Genomic DNA, 25,805 nt, shown 5'->3' on the forward strand with positions numbered 1-25,805 from the left:
GGGGTGGGAGGGGGGGGCTGGTGGGTGTGCTGTGATGAACTTGGCCTTCACTTGGTTCCACATGGACTCTGAGTCCTGGTCATGTCCAGAGCAGCAACAGCAGCAGCAGCAGCAGCCAGGCCAGCTTGTGAGATGCGACCGTGAGAAAGAAAGGGAGTCAGGGGTCTCTCATCTAGGCAGTTCACCCGCTTGGCCCTGGTGGCCCAGGTTGTCCAGTGCGATGTCAAGCGTTGTCACTTTCCTATAGCACAAGACGGGAAGGGGGCAGCCACAGGTTTGCTCTGGCACGCCCGTGGCCCGATTCCCGTGGGGGTGGGTCTAACTGGAGGGAGTGTACACAGTTTGTTCTGGACCATGCCACGTCTGTTTCGTGGCCGAGCCACAGTCCACAAGTCTACAGCAGTGACAGGGGCACAGGCATGCTGTGTTACCAAGGTAGCAAAGCAGACCCCCCAATGAAGCACACCCCCTACGGGATCGAGGTCTTTGTTTAGAGTCTTTCGGACTTTTTTCTTTTCCACACGGCTTCCGGAAGGGCAGTAGCAATGCACTGTGTCTCACAGACAAGGTGTGAGGTCGGGGAGGGGAATCCATGGTTCAAAGGTTGAAAGGTTATCTAAATTTTGGTCAGTCTTAAGAGTGTCCCGTGATGGCTTTGAATAATTGTCTTCTTTTAATCTCATCTAGTGGCAAAAACAACACAACTTCAGTGTATACTTCGCAACAGTTGTGACAGCATCCTGATTTTATAACTCTCTGCAATATCAAAACAGCATCGGCTGGGAATAAATTCCAAAGGATCCTTTATTAAAATAGCTAAAAGAGGTCTATAAATATTTTTTTTTTCTAAAAGAGTTTGGAGCTTTCAGGTGAAAATGGGCCGCCAATGTGCCTCTGTTCCCCCGAGACAGGCCAGGGTGGGGAGGAGGGGCTGGGTCCCAGGTGCACCTGGGGGCGGGGGAGGGGGCGGTGCCAAAAAAGAGGAGGCAGTGGCATCTGCCCCACCCACTCCCTCGCAACCTTGTCAAACGTGGGTGACAACCAAAGCACGTAAACGGAATAACTTCGCTGTCCGCATTGCGATGTTTGAGCTTGGCCCCATCCTCTCTGAGAGGGTGAGCGAGAAACGGAGGGTGGTCGCGAGGGTCTGTCCTCCACCCCCACCCCGCCCTTCAGAACTCCCACTCTAGGGCTTCCTCCCGATTGGCGGCCCTCTCTAGCCGGTAGATGATGCTGTTCAGGTTGGCCATCTTCTCGTGCCGCCGCTGCAAGTTGGGGTTCACCTTGGCGCTGGGGTGCAAGGCCCCGGCTGTGTCGGCATTGGGGCTGGCACTCGGCACTTTGGCAGGGGGGGCTCCGGTTGGGGAGGGAGAGATGGGCGCTGAGGAGGAGGGGACGGGCGACACGGACATCATGAGGCCCGGGGAGGAGGCGGCCGAGGGCGAGTTCAGGGACACCTCCAGGCTGCAGCGTGAGGACTCCGAGGCCGACTTAAAGCTGAGCGGGTCTGGGTGCAGCTGCTCCGGGCCAGGGTTCTCCAGAGGAGCAGGCGCGGAGGGGCAGTCTGTGCTAGCCCCGCCCGGGAGGAGGGGCCCCGGGGCCGCCTTTAGGAGTTCAATGCTGTCTGGAGGGCCGGGATGCTCCTCTTTAGGGGGCTCCTGGCCCTTGTCGGGCTCCCCTAAGTCCTGGGACTGGCTGCCGTCCCCTTCCTCCGCGTCCTCCTCTGTCTGCTCCTGCTTGATCCGCACTTGGGCCTTGTCCTGGGCGGTCAGGGGCGTGGCGTTTCCCTCGGAGCTTTCCCGAAGCTCCAGCTCCTTCACCGTTGGCTTCTGGTCCTCAGCTTCGGAGGGAGGGGTCTCTGGGGTCGGGTCTGCGTGGGAGTGGCCTGGCGGCGGAACACCGGAGCCCCCGCTTGGGTCGAGGTCTGGCTCGTCCTGGGTCCCCTCCACCAACATCTCCCTGCGCATTCGGGACCTGGGGCAGAGACAGGCGGGAGCCTGCGGTGGGGCAGGGTCCCAGCAGGCCCTGGCTCCGACCACAGACTCCTCCCCCGTGTGTGTGGGGCTCTCTACCTGCTTACTCCTCTTTCCAGGTATCTTCTTGGGGAAGACCTCTCAACAACCCCACCTCACAGAGCAAACAGGCAGGAAGTGGCTGAGCTGGGATTTGAACCTAAGACCTCTGGGTCCCAAAGCTCATGATCCATCTAGTACAGGTACTACTGGCCACTCGTGGCTCGTGAGCACGTTAAACGGGTGTAATCCACACTGATTTGTGTTGTAAGGGTAAAACACACTGTATTTGGTAGGCTTCGAATTTGCTCCAAGTCATGTGCCATTGATGTTTTTCTATAAATCCTATACTTAAAGGACAGTGTTTGAGATATGCACATGACAGTTCACTTGCTCTGTTCCTTTTTACTTTTTTAAGGTGGCTACTGGGAAAAAAAGGGTCCATGACCTCATTGGCTCCTATTTCTCTTGCACAGCACTGTCCCTGAACCTTCCTCTAAGTCACAATCAGACTCATGCGACAGCAAGTCTCCACTGCTTTCAACATCAGCCTAGAACGGGGACACTGAGGCCACGGGAGGGACTGGCCCAGGTCACTGTGACACACAAGGACAAAGCTGAATTCCACCAGAACTCATTCTCCTGTCCCTTCAGTGACCTCCCTGCTGTCAAGGGGGAGATGAGACTCTCCGATTACATTCCAGAGCAGGAAAGACCCGGATGGGTTGGACCCTCTTAACTGATTGCCGAATAACCCAGGAAGGCTGGAGAGGTAAAAGGCAATTCTACTCCCAGTGGCCTTCAGTGGACCCCTCAGGCACCACTTGCCCGCCCCTCATCCCCACCTGACCAGGGAAGTGCGGCTCCTGGAGGCCGGAGCAGGGAGAGGAAGGAGGGGGGAGGGGGGGCGGCTTCCATGGCCAGAGGAATCAGGCTCACTCTCCAAGGTGTGGGCATCTGAGAGGGTGCCCTGGGAATTTTCACCTCGAGCTCTGTGGGTAGTGAGGTCTGGGCTCCCAACACTGTCACCCCTGCCGTCTTAGAGGCAGAAACAGGGCACACTGGGTCAGACAGAAATAACAGGAATGGCATCCACACCTACCACTCACTATATTCCAGGTAGTGAAAACACTGGCCCAACAAATCCTCCGAGCACAGCCATGAGAAGCCCCACAGAGCCAGCTGCCTGAAGGTACTCTGAAGCGGCCTGCCCGCGGCCCCCAGCCCTGCCCGGCCCCCACCTGTAGTTGTGGAACCAGTTGATGACGGTGTTGGTCTTGAGGTTGAGCTGGAAGGAGAGAAGCTCGATTGTCTGCTGAGAGGGGTAGGGCTCCAGCTGGTAGGCCTTCCGCAGCGCCTCCTTCTCCTCAGGCGCCAGCACCACACGCGGCTTCTTGATCTGCAGGAGGCTCAGGTCCTGGGGCTGCAGGCAGGGGCTGGGGCACTCGGAGCGTGTGGCTGGGGACTCACTGTCGGAGCCCGCGCTGATGAGCCCGTACCTGCGCTTCAGGTAGGCTGGGGTGGGGAAGTAAGGGTGGGCTAATCTGAGTGGGACCCTCTGACCAGAGGCCCAGGGTTGCACCCCTTTGGGTCCCCAGGGGAGCAGGGGCCACAAAGCGGGTGGGTGTGGTCACAGGGGCTGAGCCCCTCATCATCCAACTCCTCTCAGAACCCCATACCCAGGGCCAAACTGGGGGCCCATCCCCATAATCTTGTCCCTTCTGCCTTCAGTTCTTCCCCCATCTTCCTGGGCATTCCTCTGCTGGGCGTCTGGCCCTGCCTGGCCTGCCAGTGTAGTGGGACTGCTGTGAACAAATGCAGTATGTGTGCAGGGCGCCCCCTGCAGAGGCGCTCAGAACTGGCTGCCATCACAGAACCCTCTGATCATCAGGAGTGCCACCTGATCCTAGAACAGACTTTGGGGGCAGGGGGAAAACACACCCGGGCTCAGCCCAGATCCCTGGGGCCCGGGGTTGACTGCTTAAACTGGATTTGCTTCCAGCAGGCAAATGGAAGGCCAGATGCCCAGTGCCGGGGACCACCCCCACCCAGGCTCACCCTTCTTCTCCAGCTTCTTCATGTCCCGCAACTTGTCCACGTTGTTCGGGTCATTAAGCCACAGCTGCATGCGGACGAAGGGCTCCCGGCCCTTCAGGCTCAGCTTATGCCAGGGTTTGGGCCGGGACAGCAGGTCAGACACAGAGCCCTGGGTCAGGCCCAGGATACTCTCTCCAAAAAGCCGCTGCCCTGGGGACAGGGGAGGCGGGCAGCCTGTTATCCCGGGCTGGGTGGAGTCACCCCAGAAGCCCTGGGTCTCATCCCTGCTGACCCAGAGGAAGGGCCAGAGACACGAGGACCCAGGTCCCACATGACTCTGAAGGGGACCTGTGTGCAGAAGAGGTGGTTTTGGGGGCAAGTCAGAAGACCACCACCCAAAACACATGTTCACTCTAAGAGGTTCTTCCCTCCCGGGGCACAAGAACAGAGGCTGTGGAAACTGGCTAGAGGTCAGGTGTATGCCTGGGTCTCACCTGAATGGAGGGTAATGGGGCAGAGCCCAGCACAGTGTACCTGCCCATCCCCTTGGCACCAGTGTGCTGGCCCAGGGCCACAGAGGAAGACAGGCACGCTGTCAGAGGCAGTGGGGAACCAGGGACAGCCAGCAGGCCCCTCAGCTGGGCCCAAAGCTGAAGTGCATCCATATCCTGGAGCAGCCGGGAAGCGGACAAAGGTGAGCCTCCATCCCACCATGGCAGGACGTCTGAGTTGCGATGAGCATGTGCACACCCTTCTATTAACTAAACCCACCCTCCCCAGGCGGATCCGACTCGCAGTGAGCGACCCTGTAGGACACAGTAGAACTGCCCCCATAGGGTTTCCAAGCCTGGGGCTCTTCATGGGAGCAGACAGCTACGTCTTCCTCCTGTGCTGTGGCTGGTGGGTCTGAATCAAAGATCTCTCGGCTAGCGGGGCAAGTGCTTACCCACTGTGCTACCAGGCCGCCTTTCTGTTTATAAAGGGGAAAGGCCAGGTGCGAATGTGTTCTCGTACTTATTCGGAAGGTATGAAAGCCACTTAAAACGATGGCGTGTGGAAATGGGGAGTAGATTTTATCTGTTGACGGCCACCACCACCTCCCCAACCCCACCCTGCCTCCGCCATATAGTTTCATGGTTTTAAACGGTAACCACATCGTACAGACTGTGATACAAGAAGGCCAGTGAAGGCATTGGGGCTGTCGGGCTACCTCCTGTGCTCCAGGCTCAGAGGAGTGTGGACTCCAAGCAGGGAAAGGTTCTTAGCACCCAGGGGGAACTTCGGTCACTGGGGCTCTCTAAGCCCCGCCGCTCCCAAGGAAAGCCTGAAAGCTAGGCAGAGGGTTGGAGGTCATCTCAGACTTGGGGCCACCTCTGGTGTGCCCCTTCCCCTTTCTTTGCCACCCCAGGATTCCAGTTAGATTCAGATGCCGCACAGGTGCTCCTGGAGCTGGCAGGTGGGACGTGGAGTGGCGGAGCCTGACATCCGTACCTAGGTTGTTGTCCGTGAGGACCTCCTTAACCCGCTTTGTGATGGAGTACGTGTCCAGTTCGGGGGACATGGCCACAATCTCCTGGATGCCGCCAGTGCTGCCCAAGGACGTCTTCCCAGCCAGTGAGGAGCTAGAGCGGCCCTCCGGCTGCTGGTTCTCCTTGCTGCTCTCCAGGGACAGGCTCAGGGGCTCCTGGGAGTTCTTCTCGGGCTCCATGGGGCTAGGGGGCGGGGATGGTGAGGACCTTGGCTCAGTGGGACTGGCTGTGGGCCACAAAGAGACAAGAGAGGGCAGTTACTCCCATTTGGCTCAGACAGACCTACATAGGGCCAGCAGGCTTAGGCGGGGGAGCCAAGAGTTGGCGATAGCCCACTTTGCAATCGCCATAGTAACATCTCAGACAGGATTTGAGCACGGGGGTCTTGTGAGAACCACTTCTGCAGGGCCAAACAGACCACGGCATCTAGAAAGATGAGACAGAAAGCTGGGGTGGGGGGAGGGCTTACGCTAAGGGGAAAGGGCCGACTCAGGAATGGGGGATGGAATCATGTCACTGAAGCGCACGCACAGGGGCAGCTGAGCTGCCACATGGTCTGCTGGAGATGTTCTCAGCAGCAATGAGAGCAATAAAACCTAAAAAAGTATGTATCTCAGCTAGGAATTGTCATGGTTGTACGAGCAAGGAGGAGACTTTGATGAGGAGCAGGGCACCTGCACAGTCTCCAAGCGTCTTCCAACTAGAAGAAGACAATTACTAATTATGGTGACTGTGTCGCAGCGGGAACAGGCAGACAGCATTTTCGCTGGCTGAGCCCCATGCACAACGCCCATACATCGGGCGACAGTCCGTGCCTGCTGAGAAGGACATCGTGTCGCTCCTGTGATCCTCACACCAAGAGCATGGAACCTACTTAAGGGAGCAGGTGAGCAAGCTGGCCTAGGGTCGGAGATGGTATTTCTGCTACAGCAGCAGCACCCAGGAACTGGCCCAGAGGTTGGTCAGAGAAGCGGGCTGCTGCTCTAACAACCACCTAACGTGTGGGTCTGGTTTTGGAACTGGGTGATGGCTAGACTCTTGGGGAACTTTTGCAGTGCTTCAGAGTAAGATGCCTTGAAGAGACTGTTGCTAGAGCTATGGGCATTCAGGGTGCCTCCAGGCTTAGAAAGAAGTGAGTGCTGTCTCAAATGCTTTTCCTGCCAGGAAGGGGGCAGAGTTAGAAATAGGCTCCAGAAGGACACGATACACATATGATTGGATACTGTAGGGAAGGCAGTGCTGGTGGAAATGTCTGGTGGAAAGTAGAACTTTTTGTGATGGACTGAATAGCACACTGAGGAGATTTCCAGAGTGTGGTAGCTACATAATCTGCTGTCAGTTTGAGACTTAAGAGTGGAGGGGTGGAGTCTAGCCTGTCGATCAGGGTGTAGCTTGATGACCTCATTTGGAGGTGCTAAGGAGATAAATAGCTCACTGGAGGCGGTACACACACTTACTCTCTGCAAGACATTCTTGTGGAGAAGACACGTGGAGCTATACTAGAGTCCTGGAGCTGAAGGAGCCAGGTGGAGACCCCTGCCAGCACTGAGATGCCTCTACCACCACTGGATCCACAAGACTTTCCACTCACTGGGCCTGCAATCTTCCTGCATTCAGCGTCATTGCATGTGTCCCGTGAGTCCGAAGAAGAATTTATAGATTGGTATTGGACATATAGACTTGATCTGGACTGGGCTGGGATGTTTTCTCAATATTCAACTGCTCTTGCATATAAAGCCCTTTCATATACACATATGAGTGCCTATGAATTTGTTTCTCTAGTCAATCTAGACTAACACACAGAACAAAATCTTAGAGACACAACAGCTTCTCCTTGCTCCTTACACTGAACATGGGAGGGAAGAGAGACATGGTGTAAATGAATTCAGAACTTAAAGACTTGGGAAATTCTGCTGTGTAAACTCAAGAGACATGTCCAAGGGCCCTACACAACCTTTTGCTGCAGAAACCAGGCCCATTGAAGCTATCAACAGATGGAGCCAATCAGCAGGAATCCCTTCCGCTTGGACAGAGGCAGAAACAGGACAAAATAAAGAAGAGCTGCCTGCCTCTTGGGATTCCACAAGTGGGAAGCAGGCCATGGAGCTACTTGGTTGCCAACACCTGTGGTCCTCCAAGCCTCAACCTGAGCATCTAGTAAGTGGGACCAGCGGTGCAAACACCCACCGTTCGGCCAATGGGTGGATTTCATCAGACAGCCACGTGCTCAGTCAGCAGATTGAAGCGGCACCTCCTGAGGTGTCCAGAGTCATCCAATGACCTCCAGCATGAGCAGAGCCCCTGATAGTTCGTGGAGGAGGGCCCCACATGGTTGGGAAGCCTGGCAGGGAATCTGAGCACTGCCCAGACCATACCTTTCAGCAAATTAGATGATGGTGCCTCTTCCTCCAAGCACGCCACTGCCAACCTGCTGGCAATTCGCTGTAACACGCTTCAAACAAGGACAATCGGGGTGGAAGGAGCCCCAGAACCACAGCAAGGACTGTGGTTTTAGAGGGACACGGCAAGCCTCTGCTCTGGATGAGTTCTCCTCTCCTTGTGGAAGTCAAGTGGGCCCACACTGAGTAGATCGCTCTGGGGCTCCAGAATTTTCAGTGGCCCCTTGCTGCCCGCTTGAATGAGGAAAGCCCTGGTGAACTCATGCCTCCCCACCTGACAGACCTGGAGCTGCTACGCACAGGTCTCGCTCTACCAGTGTACTGGCTGCCTTGAAGGCCTTCCTCCTAACGTTAAACCCTTATGCATCCTTCAAGATCCAGTCCCAAATGCCTTTTCCTGAAGTATACCCCTTTGGGGTTTAATAGCCCCTTGTCCACACACTCTTACATTTTACTGCAATTTCTCATTCGGGCCAGGTCCCCTTTACCAAGTGATGGCAACTGTGATGAAGATGATGAGAATTATAATTAATACAGTTTCCTTTTACTGAGCACTGGGTGGTCAGAGGAGTCTTGGAGGCAGATAAACATATGTTGGGCTGTCAACTGCAAGGTCAGCAGTTTGAAGCCACCAACCACTCCATGGGAGAAAGATGAGGTTTTCTACTCCTGTAAAGAGCTCCGGTCTCGGAAACCCATAAGGGCAATTCTACCCTGTCCTATAGGGTTGCAGTGAGTCCAAATCGATTCGGTGAAAGTTTTTTGGAGCTGGTTGGTAGGTACAAATGGTTAATGTGTGTGACTGCTAACCACAAGATACTGCAGAAGGAAGAAGGCCTGATGGCTGACCTCAGAAGACTATCCGTGGATAGTCCAATGGAGCGTCTACCCTGAGAGGGGCCAGGCATTAGCCGGAGGGGGCTTGAGGGTCTCTGAAGTCATCTGCTCCTGGGATAATTGTCTGTGCCCACATCACTGGAAGGAGGGCCTCCAGATGATTAGTGATAGCAACCTCCCTCTGTCCCATCCTGCCCACCCAACCAGCATGCCAGCCTTATCGGCTCTTCAGACTTTGAGGATGGCTTTGGACTCAATGTCTGGCAGCTCAAGGGGTCAGCTGTGCCCGGAGGACTGCACTCAGGAAGGGCTGGGCATGGACGCTGGAGGGGTGTGGGCAGGGGGTCGGGGGAGAAGATGAGAGAGCAGGTGACCTCATCTGGTTTGCCTAGGATTTCTCCGATTGCACACTGAGAGTCCTGACATGGGAGACCCTCAGACCCAGCCCACCCAGAGAGAGCTGGAAGGAGACAGGCAGTGAGGGAGAGAGAGGGGGCCAAAGAGATACTTCACACCAAAGACGGGGGAGAGAGGCTGAGAGGGAGAGAAGCAGAGGTGGGGAAGGAGAGGGGGAGGGGAGCAGAGGGGAGGGGAGAGGATGGGTGGAAAGAGGATGAATGAGGAGAGGACGGAGCTGGGAGCAGGTTTAGACAGAAGTACCTGGAATACTGGTGGGCCTTGGTGTGCATTGCTAGTTACCTGGGGTCAGTGGCAGGCAAGCTGGTTAGGGGTCCTGGCTCACCCTGACACTCTGATGGCAGGGACCTGGCATGGGTCCCTGACCAGCCAACGTATGTGTGTGGGGCCACCCTCACTGGCCAGACTGTGGAGGATGTCTGCCCAGTCTCCTTCGGCCCGCCTGACCTGACTCTGGGTCTAGTGGGTCACCCCACAGCTGCAGTCCTCTCCTCTCACCTGGCCCCTGCTTTCAGAGTCCTGGTCACCTCCACCCCATATTCCTTCCCAAACTGGTGACACATCTGTGCGCTGCCCTCCCCTCCGCTCCCCCGGGGAGCACTGTCCCCAACCTGCTCTGCTGACTTCTACCCACCTGTCTCAAATCCCCCCACCCCAAGATGGCAGGAGCAAGTGGAGAGGAGCCCTCTAGCCCTTCAAGCACTTGGCCAGGCACAGAGAGGGTCACTGCCAAGGCAGCCACCATTGGAATCAACCCCCCAAACCAAACCCACCCATAGCAACCTGAGGAGACACAGTAGAAGTGCCCCAGGGGTTCCCAAGGCTGTAACTCTTTATGGGAGCTGACTGCTTCACCTCTCTCCCACGCAGGGGCTGGGTTTGAACTACTGGCATAGGCTTGTAACCAAGCACTTAACCCACTGTGCCATCAGGGTAATTACAGCAGCTGCCTTTAACTCTCAACAACTATCTTATGGGGCTGAGTTTTTAAAAAACGAAAACATTACGTTATGAACTATTCCAAAGACTACTATTAAATTACAAACTACTCCATAGAGAAGTATATGGGAAAGAAGGCCTTAGCCCCCAGTGCCCCAAGGCCTCTACAGATGGAACAGAAGTGAGCGCTCCAGCTCTGTTTTAAAGAAAAAATGAAAAGGATATATGTGGGTAAAATGCCAATAAAACTCAAAAAAGAAAAGAAAAGAAATAATGAAAAGGCACAGATTCGGCCAAATCCCCCTCTTTGGAGGGCCCTGGTGGCCTTGGGCATGTCTGGGGGACTAACACGGAGGTGACCTGCAGGACGATGTACTTAAACCTCTGGAATCACACAGCACCAGCGTGATGGCCCTTCTGCCGCCACGTGTCCACCTGGCTCCTTCGGTCAGCCTGAGGTCCGTGAGCCCCATGCGCCCATGCCCACCCTCCCCCAACCTCACAGACAGGCCCTGAAGGCGGAGATGCTGGGGTGTCCCAACCCCTCGGTGCTGTCGTCCCATCAGAGCCCCCAACTCCCAAGCTCTGGGTCCCAGAGAGGCTGCAGGGTGAGACGGGCGCTCTAGCGCCCCCTGGCGGCTCCACCCGGTCCTGGTGATGGGGAGAGGGGGTGGTCCAGATTTCGAAGCTGGCAGCAGGATTTTGGGGAGCAGGGAGCAGAGGGGCTGGCGCACTCACCCTGGGCCGCGTTGGCTGGGGCTGCAGCCTGGCCTAGTTGGTCAGAGAGCCACAACTGCATGCGGATGAAGGGCTCTCGCCCCTTCTGCGTCAGCTTGCTCCACGGCTTCGGGCGGGACAGCATGTCGCTCACGCTGCCCTGCGACAGGCCCAGCACCTGTGGAGGGTCTGGGCATAAGGGCTAGGTCTGCAGACCCCTGGGACACTAACTGCCCAGGCCCTCCAGACGCATAGGGTCCAGGACGGCCCAGGACGGTTTCCTCTGTCCTGTGTGTCCCAGGTCCTTGCATTGCCAATTGTGTCAAGTCCTGCCTGGTGTCTACGTCCCCAAAGCCTGCTCTGCTCCCCCAAATACTGCAGCCTTCCATGGCCTCCCTTGAAGTCACTGGTCCATCTGGGGTGGCTGACTGGTCCTTTGTCTGTGAGAATGATGTAGGAACTACTTAACAAGAGCTGTAGGGTCCCCAGCCTTTAACCCTGGGGGTGGGGGGTGGACCCTGAGTGATATCATGTTAAGGGTTAGTGGCCCTCACTCTCTGCTGGCTCAGCCTGGGGTGGGGCTTAGAAGACACGGAGGGAGGGAGGGAGGTGAGCACTATTTAGGAAACCCGTGGAAGCATTTTGCAGTGCTGCTCAGACAGCAAGGAGCAGGGAAGTAAGTTTTTGTGCCTGACTCAGGCTTGGGTTTGGATCCTGCTTTTGCCCGTCCACACTCTCACCCTGCTCTCAGAGCCCAGCTCTCCTGGACAAAGTGCCCTCCAGCCACCCCCCACCTCCAACTTACCTTCTCCCCGAAGATCCTTTGGCAGATTCCATTCTTGGCAAGCTTCTCCTTGACCTGGCGCGTCAGCTCCAGCGTGTCCACCTCTCGGTACATGTAGAGCTCATACTGCTCGGGGGTCAGAGGCGGCACGGTGGGCTTCAGGGTGCGGGGGACATATGTCGGGTAGTAGGCCAGTCGCCCGCCACTTCCCACCTCGGGGACACCCCCCTCAGCCTTCAGCTCGCCCACCCTGGGGAGCTCGTCCTCGCCCCCAGCCGCTTCGTCCTCAGGGGCTGTGGGCGCCTCTTCCCCTCGGGGCCAGGCCCGTCCGTTGGGCTGGCCAGAGTAGCTGGAGGAGGAGGAGGAGAGGGAGGGCGAGACAGAGGCATAGGGGCGGCTGAGCAGGCCGCGGTCTGAGGCCCAGTGGTGGTCGAAGTAGCCAGCATCTCCGATCTCAGACTTGACCTTCCGGATGATGCTCTGCACGAAGGCGGCAGGGGACAGGACCGTGAGGGATGTCTGTGTGGCGCTGCTGCTTGTCCCACTGCTGCTGCCCCCGCCACTGCCACCGCCAGCCTCCTCCTGCTTGACGTAGGCTGGAGCTCCATTCTGGCTCAAGGCAGTCAGCGAGGGCCGCTCTGGGGATGAGGTGGGCACCAAGTGGCCCCGAGGACCAGTCTCGATCTCTAGCAGGGCCTGCTGCTGTGCTTGCATCTCGCGGCGAGCTTGTTCCAGAATATTCTTGATGGCATCTTCTGAGGTGCTGGCAGAAGTTGTGCCATTGGCAATGCTCAATGGGACCACCGCGTTTTTGGGCTCACCTGGGGGAGGACAAGAAAGAGGCCGGGTCATTGTCAGATCAGAGCATGAGGTAAGACGTTGCTCACAGTCTTATTTGTATTAGTGACACATCTCAGGCAGCCTCTGTGTCCGTCCATATGGACTGGTTCAGGAACAGATCATCTAACTACATGGCAGATGATCGATCAGGCAACCTTTAAAAGTTGAGCTGACAGTGAGTTCAGCAGACGTGGAGAACACACGTAGTGTTTACAAAGAATGTCTTGTAAGAAGCAGCGGGGGCCTTAAAAGCTGGCAAACAGCCATCAAGGTGCATCTATTGGTCTCTCACTATTCCGAGGTAAGAAGAGTAACCCAAACTGAAAGACAAGTGGAAACTATTAGTCCAAAGGGCTACTGCGTCACACAAACAGTCTCCACAACCCTGACAACAGACACACTAGATGGTTCCCGACTACCACTACCAACTGCTCTAAAAGGGATCCCATTAGAATAGCGGTTATCAAACTGGGTGTCGCGAACCTTTTGGGGGGTCAAACGACCCTTTCACAGGGTTACCCGATTCATAACAACAGCAAAATTACAGTGATGAAGTAGCAACGAAAATAAAATTTTTGGTTGGGGGGTCACCACAACATGAGGAACTGTATGAAAGGGTCGAGGCATTAGGAAGGTTGAGAACCACTGCATTAGAAGGTCCTAGGTAGAGTAGGAGAAACATGGAATGGAACTCAAAATCATAAAAGAGAACAGACTTGCTGATCAGATAGAGATTGGTGGGGCCCCCAAGTCTATGGCCTTAACACATTAAAAACAAGTGTTAAAAATTTTATTGAGGGCTCGTAAAACTCTTATCACAATCCATACACTCATCCATTGTATCAAGCACATTTGTACATTTGTTGCCATCATCAGTTTCAAAACATTTCCTTTCTACTTGAGCCCTTGGTATCAGCTCATATTTTCTCCTCCCTTCTCCACCTCCCTCCTTCCCTCATGAACCCTTGATAATTTATAAATTATTATTATTTTTTATGGTCTTACACTGACCAAAGTCTCCCTTCACCCACGTTTCTGTTGTCCATCCCCCTGGGAGGGGATTATATGTAGATCATCGTGATCGGTTCCCCCTTTCTCTCCCCACCTTCCCCTTCCCCTCCTCGTATCGCTACTCTCAATATGGGTCCTGAGGGGTTGGCCTTAACACTTCAGGTTTATAACCAAACAGGAAATACAGGGAGGAAGTAGAATAAGCGGTACAGGGAGGGGATTGTAATGAATGAGTTAAATCACAGTGTGTATGAATTATGATAAAATTATGATCTGCCTTGTATGTAAATCTTCACCTAATTCACAATAAAAAGGTATTTTTTCAGTTTTTTTTTAAGGTGCGTTTTTTATCTATACCATAATAAAAAATGCTCGGTCATCCATTCTAATCAGAAAGTCAAGGCTTGGATGAGATAAACAGTGGCACAGGCACACAATGGAATATGACACTGAAGCGAAAAGGGAAGTCTTGCATGAAACCGCATGTCAATCTTCATAACTGCACACTGACTGCCTAAAGCAAGTCCCAGAAGATGACACACTCTATAATAGGCACAAATACCTAACAATACTTCTTAAAAAAAAAAAAATGGCAAATACAAAGGAATGCTAGAACAAAATTAAGATGGGCAGGTATCTCTGTCCCTACAGACAGGAGCTGGCTGGGAAGGGAGAAGAGCCTGCACACAGCCAGCTCCTAGGGACTCCATGAGGTAGGGAAGCAGTTTAAGCCTCCCTCCACCACTGCCAGGGAGCAGGGCAGGAGGACTGAGGTATTTGGGGGTTGGGGTTGAGGGCTGTACAGTATTTCAGAAACTCCCTGGGAAACAGTGACTATCAACAGAAGCGGCTTGAGTATTGGGACACCTTTTCTGAGAGGTGCCATCAGGGGGCAGCAGATACTGGAAGAGAGCAGGGAAGGAGCCCAGAAGCCCAGTGTCTCAGCTCAGGCCTGGCGCTGGCTGCAGAAATGTGACAGGGTCCCGGGTTTCAAAAAGTCCCCAGGCCAGTGGGAGGGATAGCTGCCTCAGCAGATGTGCAACAGAGAAGAAATAGTGGTGGTGTGGGCTGAGGGGCTCAATGGGCATGGTCTCGAGTGATGCTCACACAGCCAGGAGAGGATAAACCATTTTAAAGATGAGAGAATGGAGGCAGTGAGCACAAGGGGCTTCAGACAAGTGACTAAGTTTTAGGGGTCTTGAAATGTGGATGTCCCTAGGTGGGAAAATAGGATTGGAAGATAATGGAAGTTTCCCGCAAACCCATTGAAGACATCTTGTCCAGGGCTCTTTTCAAAGGCAGGCAAGGGGACATGACCACGGAGCAGCGGAGGAGATAGAGAACGGTTGCAAAATGCTGGACTGCCAGCTTTAAGGAAGGAGCCATGAGCCAAGTGATGTGGGCAACCTCTCTCTAGAGGTTCTGCCCACAGAAGTCTCTCCCGCAGCCTGTAGGACAACAGCCCTGTCCACACTTGCACTGCTATAGTGAGGCTGACTTTGGGCCTCTGATCTCGGGCTGTAAGAGGCTCTGAGACTATGGTGGCAACCTGTTCTTGCAGCCATGGGCATCCCCGGCTAGTTGTGCTGTGGGAGGAGCAGGAGAGGACAGTTGCCACCTGGGAACCAGACAGTGGGAGCTTCAAGAGGGGCAGAGAGACTGGCAGTCAGGTGTGGGGAGGCTCAGCTGCCTGTGTGACTGCTACTCCTGTGTAACTATTACTGTGATGCGATCATCGTTCCTATGTGACTACCACTCCTGTGTGGGCATTACTCCCGCGTGACAGTTTTTCCAGTGTGACCCTTACTCGTCGGTGAGCACACTCCTGGTTAAAGTTGAGAATGCTGCAATAGTCCAGACTGGCTCTGTCCAGTGGAGATCTCTGAGAAGGGGAATTTTCTGGAACATGCTACCCCAGTAGCCTCCAGCCTGGTGCACAGCGAGGCTGAGGAACCGGAAGCCTTCGTTTGAACTCCTTATTGGGGTTGACAGCTAGTGGCTCCCCTTTTGGGGAGGCTGAACCAGCCTCTTCCTTCTCTACAGCTCCCCAGGCTGGGAGGGGAGCAGATCTGACCAGGGCCTTCCTGCGGTGGACAAAGGTAGATGAGGCCCCACCCAGGCTACTCACCCCCCTTCTGCGACTCGATCTCTTTCTTAGCCTGCTCCAGGATGCTCTTGATGGCGTCATCAGAGCCTGTCTCAGGTGTGCGGATTCTCGGTGTGATGCTGCCTGGGGGAGGCGAGAAAGCAGTTGGGGTGGGGGTCTGTTCCCTGTTCTGAGGGGGTCCTAGAGAGAGGAGTGGGCAGTGGATGTGCGTGCGTGCGTGCGTGTGTGTGTGTGTGTGTGTGTGTGTGTGTGTGCACCTAGTCTGAGTGACAAAGAACTGACCTGCACTGAGGCTGTGGCTCGGGGAACCAGTGACACTGGCGGCAGCCTGGTGAGCCCCAGGAGCAGTTACTGCGAGTCAGGACTCACCACCCTCAGCCCTGAGTGGCCAGCAGGGGACACGCAGGCACGGGGATGCACACATCAGGTACTTGAGGTCCTTCGAGTGGGAGTCAGGGCCTCGGCCAGGGGTCCCTTTGGAAACCCAGCCTGGCTGTGTAGGTGGTCGCTCAGGCCATCTTATGAAGGGTATACTAAGGCTCAGCGGTGCCCAGGCATAGCGGGGGGCCTGAGTTGCCCCAACAACAGCCTGCGGTGCAGAGGCAAGGTGGAGGCCCCGGAGGGAGGGGAAACAAGCCCAGAGCAGCACGCGCATACGTGCTCAGCTCGCTGGGCCCCAGGCCGGCTGGGACGAGCCTACCTCGCTGCCGCACCTGGATGGTCCGCAGGGCCAGCACGTTCTGCTCGTCCGACAGGAACTGCTTCATCTTGACGAAGGGCTCCTTGCCCTTCACGGTCAGCTTGCGCCAGGGCTTGGGCCGGGCCAGGATCTCGCTGACCGAGCCCTGGGACAGCCCCAGCACGTAGTGGCCGAACACCCGCTGCCCAATGTTGTGCTTGAGCAGCTGCTCCTTCACCTGGAAGGCGATCTCGGCCGTGTCCAGCTGCTCCTCCTCCGTCCCCGCTGAGGCCACTGCCGGGCCTCCGCCGCCCTCGGCTGACTCGGGGGCCCCTGGTGGATCGGGGCCCGGGCCAGGCGTGGTGGGGGCAGCGGGGGGTTTGGTGCTGTAGAAGGCCGGGGGGAACAGCAGCAGGCCACCCGCCTCTCCCTTGAAGGTGGCCTGGGGCACCAGGTGCTTGGGGAGCAGCGTGTCTCCCACCAGGCGTTCCCCGGCCCCCAGGCTGGGGAAAGGCGACAGGGAGAAAGTTCGCGGTCCTTCGGGGCCCAGGCTGGGGCCCAGCAGGGGCTGCCCGGGGCTGGGGGACAGAGGATCTTCTGGCCCCAGTGGCGGCGGGATCTGCTGAGGGGAGGGATAGGGCTGTTCCGTGCCTAGTGAGTCCTTGATGGAATCGTCCTCCGAAGGGTCCTCCTCTAGATGGGCCGGTGAGGGACAGGCGGGGTGAGGGGACAACAGAGACAGTGAGTGAGATGAGAGGGTGAGTGAGAGAGATGTGAGAAAGGGTGAGTGAGAGAGACAGGGAGAGAGAGAGCGAGCCAGGAAGAGAAAGAGACAGGGAGTGAGTAGGAGACAAACGAGAGATAAACAAAGAGAGAGATGGGGAGGAGACAAGAGACAGAGACAGTCAGAAATGGAGAGAGAAGGGAAAGAATGAAAGCGAGAGACGAGGCGGGTGGGGCAGCACAGAGAGAAGGAGAGGAAGAGGCGGGTGGGAAGACAGGGGTGCGTTGGGTGAGCAGATGCAGGCTGTCTCTGACTGGCCCTTCCTGGACTCCAGGCCTTTCCTTCAGGCTGGCTCACAGCCACTTCTCAGAGCCCCTCCCTCTGAGGGCCATCACAAGAGCCCTGGTCCCCATCAGCATGACCATTGGAGTACTTGCTAGGTGCCAGCAAGGGGTGGGGCAGTGGCAATATGCAGGCCTGCTCCCACCCTGCTCAGCCAAAGGAACAGGAGGCCAGAGACCTGCCTCCAGGGCCTCAGAACAGAGAGGGGTCTGCTGGCCCTTCCCAGAGGTCTACTGAGCAGGGAGGGGCGATACAGAGGCTCCCTCACTGGACCCTGTGACATCTCTGCTCCCCACTCCCAGCACCGAGTAAAGTTCACTGAGACTTGGTGTGTGGAGCCCCCGTGGGGGGCAGAGGGGAAGGCACCTGCTGCCTGAGACACAGCCGGTACCTGGGACAGCACTGGGCTTGCTGCGAAGGAGGCTCTGACCCCAACCCTCACAGGGGGCTCCCCACACCTACCAGGGCTGGTCAGGAGGGCGGGCTTCTCCAGCAGGAACTTCTGGGCGGGGAAGAAGGCCTCCTTGGCCATGAGCAGGGAGTCCTCTGGCTTGGCCAGGCCCTGCGGAGACAGGTGGCCCCCTGGAGTGAGCACACAGCCGGCAGAAAGCTCTGGCAGCCCGCCCGCCAGGGCCCTTGGTGGGGGGCACTTACCTGCGGGAGGCTGCAGTGGCTGGAGGCCAGCTTCATTGCTTTCAGGATGCTGTGGACAAAGCGCTGGAGGTCAGCGGGCCCCCGCGGGGCTCAGACGCTTGGCATGATGCATTCTACCTGCCTGCCTGAGAACCACTGTCCCCATTGCCTACTCCTATGTCACCAGACTCCCATGTGACAGCCAACCTTAATGAAGTCACAGGTTTGTTACAGGGGGCTGTGGGTCGACTTGCATCCCCCTAAAGGAGCCACATTGCAGCGGGAATGGGACCATGTATGGGGAAATGGCTCTTGTCTTGGTGGGCGTTCTCAGACAGGGAGGTCAGGCCAGAGCAGGGCAGGTCCCAAACCCTATCTCCTCTGGGTGGGGTCTCAGAAAAGAGAAGGGCAGACATGGAAACAGGGCCCCATGGGGCAAGTCTGGATGTGGGATGGGGAAGCTTCTGGAAACCAAGGAGTTGCTCAGGGCTGCTCACTTGGAAAGAACCAAGTCGGCAAAGAGACAGCGGGGCAGAGACTGGCAGAGGGAACGGCTCTGCCAACTCCCTGGGTTTGGACTCTCAGTTTCTGGGATGAGAAAACCCCCGACTCTGGTATTTTGTTGTCGGACCTAGGAGATGGAGAATGAGGGGTTAGCGGTCGTGGGAGGGATGCTGGTGGACCAGCTTCCATTCTTGCTGGATTTAGCTTGTGTGATGAGTGCTTGTCCCCAGGTCTGAACCCCAGAGGTCCAGCAAGACGGCCACCTCACAGGCTCTGACAGACAGCTCTGGAGGGAAGAGGGCCAGGGACGGTGAGCTAAGGCCAAGGATGCCCATGGGTAACAGCTGCAGGACGGTGAGAGCTCCAGGCCCTCCCTGTCTTGCCTGGCAGCCCCCCTGCCAGGGGAGCCCCCTCTGCACCGTACCTCAGCTCAGTTTTAATTTCTTCATAGTCAGACTGGGCCTGGAGCTTTTCCTCCAGCTTCTGGAAGAGCAGAGAAAGATGGTGAGGTTGGGAGGGCCTGCCTGGGCTCTTGAGGTCCCCGCCCCCACTGAACCCTCCCCCAGGGCTCACCTCTATGGCTTCGGACTTGGCTGTGAGCTGCTGCTCCAGGTCTGCGATCTGGTTGGCGGAGCTCTCCTCCAGCTCCTGCAGAGAGTTCTGGAGGTGCTGCATGTCCTTCAGCAGCCGCAGGATCTCCCTGTCCTTGGAGGCCAGAGCGGCCTCTAGCCGGGGGCCTGAGCACAGCCCAAAGTTCACCTTGTCCTGAGGGGCGGAGGTGGACTTTGAACTGGAGGACTTGAGGTGTGGACAGCAGATCTGGGCCCCTCACCCCCCAGGGCTCAGCTCCACAGAATCTCAGGCCTTCTCATCAGCCTCCAGTTGGCTCTGCTCTCCCAGCCATTCACTCCAGAGGAAGGGAAGTTTTGCTGGAGAGACATCCATGTTTAAACTGCGATGCAGCTCAAGAATAAACCAGTGATTTGGAAGATTGCTTGGAGTAATGGCCTAATGCTGACCAGCCTCCCAGCAACTCCTCTGCTTGCTATATGCCCAAGAGAAATGTGGTCACAGCCACCCTCTGTCACAGCCCAAACCGAAAGCACCCAAATGCCTCTCAACAGGAGAATGGACAAATCAAGTATAGTCACACTGCAGACTACTACACAGCAAAGAAAAGGGGGAATCCACAGATATCCACGACACAGCATGGACGACTCTTCCGATAACACAGAGCAATAGAAGCCACTGTGGTGGCGGGAGTCAGGCTGGTGGTTGGCCCCGGGAGTAGTTGACGGACCCTGGAAGGAGAGCTCTTGCCAGGAGGCTGGGACTATCCTATCTGCTCATCGGAAGGCTGCGGTACCCAGGTTGTGGAAATTAGGTCTCATGCTATGACATTTTTCCTTGTGTAGGCTCCACGCCAATGAGAATGTTTATTAAGAAAAGAACAAAAGGAGTTGCTAACTGTGTGCTGAAGTGGCAGAGACTGGGTCTTCTCAACGAGAGAACAAGTTGTGCAAAGGCCAGGCTTTCCAAACCAGCCAGGTCCTACCCGAGGGGAACAGCCCATCCCAGGCATCAGGCAACCCTCGGGGCTAGACTGGGCCCTTGGAGCCAAAGGTTACATTTGGAGGGGGTTCCTTCTTCCAGATCTGCCCCCAGCCCCACACCCCACAGCCCTTCCAGCAGTTGGGAATGGCGCCTGGGTCCTGCAGAAAGTAGGACAGGCTGCTATTTGAGGGGAACCTGAAGGCAGACTGGTCTCAGGCTCAGGTTTTGTTAAAATGAATCTAAGAAGCATTAGTGGGGGTAAAAAACACCACACAACAAATTCCACCACCAGTCCCAGCTATTCTTCCAGGGAGATAAATGCCAATTAAAACAGGAAGCGGATGCCATTAATACATTAAATTAATTAGCATCGAGCGCCACTGTTGGGCTCAGAAAAGCTCACCCCCACCAAGCCAGCCCAGCTCCCTGCGGCTGATTAGCCCAGGCCTTTGCAGGGTTCCGTGGGGGTTAATTAAGAACCACTGGCAGACTCTTCTCAGTGGTGTCCTCAAGAGCACTCGCTCTGTTTCTCCCACACCCCTTCTCTCCTGGGTCCTCTCTCTATTGTGCAGACAGACGCCCAGGCACACAGACACATGCACATGACCTCCTGGGACCCAGACACTGCCTCACCCACACAAGGACACATGTACCTAACACACACAGAGAAATACCCACACGCACACGGACACAGATGTGTGTGCTCAAGGGCAAAAATATCTCTGGATACACGGGAACTCCCCTGGCCCCCTCACACCTCCTGGCAGATATTCACTCTCTGAGCACACACTGAGCCAGTCCTTCCTTCCAGTACTTTATGTGTTAGCCTCTCCACAATCTGGCCAGGTAGGTCTTCTTGTATGGACGAGGAAACAGGCACAAAGTTCACACAGCGACACACATGGAATCAGACATGCTCAGAGAGACACAGACCAATATTCCAACACAGAAATATGGGCACTAATCAGGGGGACCTCACAAGGTGTAGCCCAGTGCCCTCAGCATTGCTGACTGAGACCTGAGTCTTCAGAGCATGCGGCTGGGGTGGGAAGCCCCCTTGGGACCAGTCACCCTGGCATGCCTTTTTGTTTTCTCTTTCACCCTGGCATGTTTTGGGAACAGTTGGCTGAGCAAGCAAGTTAAACTCCAGCTCTTGGGATGTAGCCCCAGTGCAGGCTTGCTGGGACAGAGTCTAGCAAAGGCATCAGCTTGCTGGTCTCTGACATCCATCCACCAGGCCGTGCGATGCCAGTGTTCAACAGGGCCACTTGGTGGCCTCTTGAGCTTCACCTCAGCTGTACTGCTCAAACTCACCCAGTCTCTTTTTCTCTGCTGGGCACCTTGTGAGAGGTCTGATTCTCTGCCCCCGTAAGCTCTGTCTGGGATGGAGGGGTGGTGGATTTTCTGTCCACCAGGACATGCAGCAGATTGAACCATTACTTGGAAAATTAAAAGGACAGGGGCGGTATTTATACCCTAAGCTGGTGAAACAAGTTACAGTGATTCTTCTGTTTACGTTCCCCTCCGATCTCGGTGGGCCAGTGCTCCGCCATGGTGTGCTCACGGAGATCCTCACACACCACACTCACCACACAGCCAACCCCAGCCTTCATCCCAAGGTCTCTTACCCCGCTGGGTCCCTGGGGGGAGCAGCAGGCCAGGCGGATGGAGCTGTTGACTGAGGCCAGTTGTTCCCGAAGACTCTCCACCTCCCGCTGTGCAGTCTCAGCTCGCTGGGGAGGACGACGGGGAGAGCACGGTTAGTGGGTGAGCGGGCCTGGCCTTAGTCTTGGCTGTAAAGACCAGACCCTGGGGAGGGCAGGCAGGATGGTGGGCCCCTGCTAAGGGCCCCTTCCAGCCCTGGCTCTGTTCCTGACACAACTGGGGCGGGCAGAGGTCGGGTGGGTATCAGAGGCTGGATGGATGGACCCAGAAGATCGACCAGCAGGACGTAGACGCTGCGGTTATGAGCGTGATGACCCCAGCTGAGACGCCGGGGAGGAAGGCCAGGTCTCCTGTGCCTGGCAGTTCTTGAAAGGTGGAGGGGGCCAGAGGGGAGACGGGAGGTGAGAGAAGCAGCCTTTGGCTTGCCCTCCCCTTGCTATCCCCTCACCCCAGTTAACAGGGTTCTGTCACTGGGCTGGCTTGAGAGTGACCTAGGGAGGCCTCGAGGGCCCACCAGGGGCAGGACTCTGGGGACTGCCCCCTCTCTATGCCAACCCCATTCACTCTCCTGTGCCTCTCAGATCCATGCCCCTTCCTCACAGATGAGTCTCAGATACTGCAGAATGGGCCAGGAGCCACTCACCTGTCCATTGCTCTCCCAGCCCTGGGCAGCTCTGGGTCCCCGTACCCCACGTGCAAAACCAAGCCAAGGTTGGCCCATCCCAACTTAGAGCAACCCCACAGGGCAGACTCGAACTGCCCCAGAGCGCTTCCCAGGCCACGATCATTATGGAAGCTGACTGTCACCTCTTTCTCCTGCAGATTGGTTGGTGGGTTCAAAGTACTGACCTTCTGGTTAGCTGCCAAGCGCTTAACCCTGTGTCCCTAGGGCTCCTTACACACAGGTCAGTAAATGCTGAGCCCTTCCCTGGCCCCTTGGGAGACCTCCCCACCCTGGGCAGAACAAGCCCCTTGGCTCCCCAGGTGGCCTCACCTGATTGGCTTTCTCCAGGTTGGTCATGATCAGGCCCACTTCGTCTGCCCTGAGACACAGAGACCAGGCCTGAAGGGGCTGCTGGCGGCTGCAGGGCCACCCCCATCCAGACATCTCAGTCCCTGCCAGAGTCAAGGGCCTGCAAATGGGGCTAAGGAGCTTCCTTCAGGAGAGAATCCAGGCAGGGGAGAAGACCCCAGGTGGCGAGGCATGGGGTAGAGCCTCAGCACTGGCCCCTCAGGCAGCTTGGCCTGTCACCCAGGGGTCACTCTGTTGGGGCCCCCTCCCAGAGAGGCACCTCCAGCGGGCAGCACCTGGCCTCCCTCTCCTGTTCCCAGGGGCTCCTTCAAGATGGCCAGTGTGGTGGGGAGGGGCTGGGACTGGCCTTGTTTGTCTCCCTCTCCCATCTGCCTAGAGGTGGCAGGGACCCAGGAGGCCCAAGGGGACATGGGAGGACCCACAGCCACGAGGTATTGCATGACCACCACTGTGACTGCTCCTGTGTCCCCTGCCTGGCCTTCCACATCTCCACCTACTTCTCCTTTTTTGGCTGGTGCCACCTCCACAGCTAGGCCCTCCCCGACCCCTGGTTCTTCTCATCATGGCATTTACTGTGTGCCCAGTAAGAGCCCAGGCCACCCCCTTCAGCCATGGGGTGGCAGGGGCTGGGGTGAGGGAGAGCTCTGGTCCTGGCATATCTCTTATGGCTCGGGGTGCAGATGCAGAAGATGGGGAGCAGAAGCGGAGGGAGCCAGGGGTCTGATGACACTCGCTCGGTGTGGTGCTCACTTACTTGGAAGCGGCCTCCTCGTCGTACTTCCGCCGCAGCTCCAGCAGCTCTGTCTGCGTGGCCTTTAATGCTGGGGAAGACAGGAGGCTAGTGAGCCCCCACCCCACTGCCCCCACTCCCCCACCCTGAGGACCGAGTTGGTGGGCAGGTGAAGAGGCCAGTGAGGAAGGCAGACCGGAATATTTTGAGTCTGTGAAGCCAAGGTGTCTGGGTGGAGGTGGGGATGCTGTCCTCCCTAGGGCCTGGGGCCCTGAGCCCCCAACACTGAGTCACTCATAGGTACAACTTCCCTGAGGTCCTGACATGGGGTGGGGGTGGGGTGGAGAGGGAGCAAAGCTGTCCACAGACATGTTTATATCATAATAAGCCAGGTGGTTCCTGTGAAATTCCAGGTATCTGATTTCTATTGTGAAGCTGAAGGGACCAGCCACAGAGAGTTCCCTGGCTGGCTCTGAGCTGTGGCCATCAAGGTCAGGGCTCTCTGGTTAGCCCTAGGCCCCACCCCTCCCTATTGCCTTCCCTAACCCGGCTACCTAAGTGAGTGTTCACTGATGTTCGGCCCCTGCAGACACTGAGTTTGCAGATTCGACATGGAACCCTCTCTCCACAGTGATGCAGCTGCTGGGCACTGGTGGCCTCGCGCCTGCGGAGTGAGGTAGGCCTTTCTGCCCCCTTCCTTAACTCCTTTCCTCGACTTCTGGTTCTAAAACAAAGCTGAGTCCTCACGTCGCCCTCCTGGTCTGCCGGGCAGGGCGCTGATTGAGGGCCGGGCGAGCCCTGCTACATACCTGAATGCAGAACCTTGATCTTCTCCTCGGCCTCCCCCAGTCTGGCCGCCAGAGTGATCTGAACTTCTTGAAGGCCCCTGTGGAGGGAAAGGCCACTCACATCACCTCCGGATGCCCGGGTCTGGGCCCCGATCCTGACCCCACCTTCTTATTTATTTTTTTATTTTGACCCCACCTTCTTATTAACTGGGGAATCCAGGTATTTGACAGCCCTGCCGGAGGTGGTTTGTGTCACACAAAGCTAATCATGTGACAATGGGCGGTGCGGTGGCACTTGGCGTGGTCAAGTAACCTACAGCCAGGGGAAACCCTGGCCCCACTAGGTCATTCTCCGAATCCCCTTGTCTCCGCCCCTGACCCTACCCCTCTCCTTCCTGTGTCTGTGCCCTGACCTGGGCCTTTCATAGACACGGACCCTCCTGCTCCTTGGCCTGCCGTGTCTGGCTTTTCTGCTCCACAGCATGCTTTTGGGGCTCAGCTGGGCTGGAGTGCGTGCCAGCTGCACCCCTCCTTATGGTGGGTGGATCACCGACATCTGAGTGGCCCACACTCTGTGTGTGTAGTGCTGCTCAGAGTGGCCGTGGGTCACATGTTTTCTCCCATTCTCTGAGGAGCGGTGAGGTGGAGTCGTGTGCTAACAGGAGGTTGAACTTGGTGAGGCTCTGACAAGCTGCTCCCGCAGCTTCCCTGGCCGGCCGGGCTGGCCGTGTGGCCTCATGGCAGCCCTCGGAGTTTTCAGGCACGTCCAGCAAGCCACCTCATCTGGTTGGGCCTCAATTTTCTCTTCCATAAATGGGGTTTCTGAAGGGACTTGCTTCAGTGGGAATGTCATGTTAATTTTTTTCAGAATTGTCAGTTGCTGTCCCCCTCTGGGATGGGTGGCTGGAGTTTGGAGTCCTTCGCCGGGGCTCAGGACGTACTTCAAGCTTCTCAGCAGAGAAAGGACCAGAGGTGGTTTATGCCATGCACCCTGGCTTCCAGAAAGGTGCCCCCTTCACCTCCCAGCTCCTGTCCCTGCCCCACGCTCCTCCTTGCTGCTCAACACACAGGGCATGTGCCCACCTCGGACCTTTACCCTGGTTGTCCCGTGTCTGCAATGCCCTTGTCCTGCCTACTCATCCTCCCATTTCCTCCAGCCTTCACGGGCCTTCTGGAGGAGGTCTCTCCAACGCCCTGTTTCAAAACGCAGCAACCCCCCAACCCACCTTGTGCCCCTCTGCCCTGCTGTGTTTTCTCCACCACTGTGTCACCATCTCACACCACATGCGTGTTTCATGCTTGGTGTTCAGGTGTGTCACCTTCATTAGAAAGGAAACTCCAGGAGGGCAGGGCTGCTATCTGCTTTGTTTGATGCTGGGTCCCCTGAGCCTAGAGCAGGGCCTGGCACACAGGAGGTGCTTCATAAATACGTGGCATGAATGAAAGCAGTAAGAAGCAAATGAACGAAGGGATCCATGTGGTCAGCCCCATCAGACTGTTCTGATGCTGTCCAGGCTTGACTGC

General features: G+C 56.5%; 1 protein-coding gene across 2 annotated transcripts in view; it reads right to left on the reverse strand.

Moving 5' to 3' along the window:
* Positions 1-9: 9 nt before the first annotated feature.
* Positions 10-25,805, reverse strand: part of CUX2 (cut like homeobox 2) — a 96,422-nt gene continuing 70,626 nt past the window's right edge. The window contains exons 7-22 of one of the 2 annotated variants that reach the window (XM_045296887.1): positions 24,303-24,379; positions 23,518-23,584; positions 22,725-22,773; positions 21,694-21,798; positions 19,085-19,276; positions 18,936-18,994; positions 18,029-18,077; positions 17,837-17,936; positions 16,330-17,001; positions 15,651-15,752; positions 11,693-12,492; positions 10,909-11,065; positions 5,541-5,804; positions 4,071-4,259; positions 3,254-3,527; positions 10-1,974 (exon numbers count right to left, since the gene is read on the reverse strand). In XM_045296887.1, coding sequence (XP_045152822.1) covers positions 1,173-1,974; positions 3,254-3,527; positions 4,071-4,259; positions 5,541-5,804; positions 10,909-11,065; positions 11,693-12,492; positions 15,651-15,752; positions 16,330-17,001; positions 17,837-17,936; positions 18,029-18,077; positions 18,936-18,994; positions 19,085-19,276; positions 21,694-21,798; positions 22,725-22,773; positions 23,518-23,584; positions 24,303-24,379 — 3,958 coding nt within the window. In that variant the 3' untranslated portion in view covers positions 10-1,172. The remainder of the gene's footprint in view (positions 1,975-3,253; positions 3,528-4,070; positions 4,260-5,540; positions 5,805-10,908; positions 11,066-11,692; positions 12,493-15,650; positions 15,753-16,329; positions 17,002-17,836; positions 17,937-18,028; positions 18,078-18,935; positions 18,995-19,084; positions 19,277-21,693; positions 21,799-22,724; positions 22,774-23,517; positions 23,585-24,302; positions 24,380-25,805) is intronic. The other variant, XM_045296888.1, reaches the window with a different exon arrangement.

This window comes from Echinops telfairi, unplaced genomic scaffold (assembly GCF_000313985.2).
Source record: "Echinops telfairi isolate 266 unplaced genomic scaffold, ASM31398v2 ScPeMD7_7412;HRSCAF=8450, whole genome shotgun sequence".
Taxonomy (NCBI): Eukaryota; Metazoa; Chordata; class Mammalia; order Afrosoricida; family Tenrecidae; genus Echinops; species Echinops telfairi.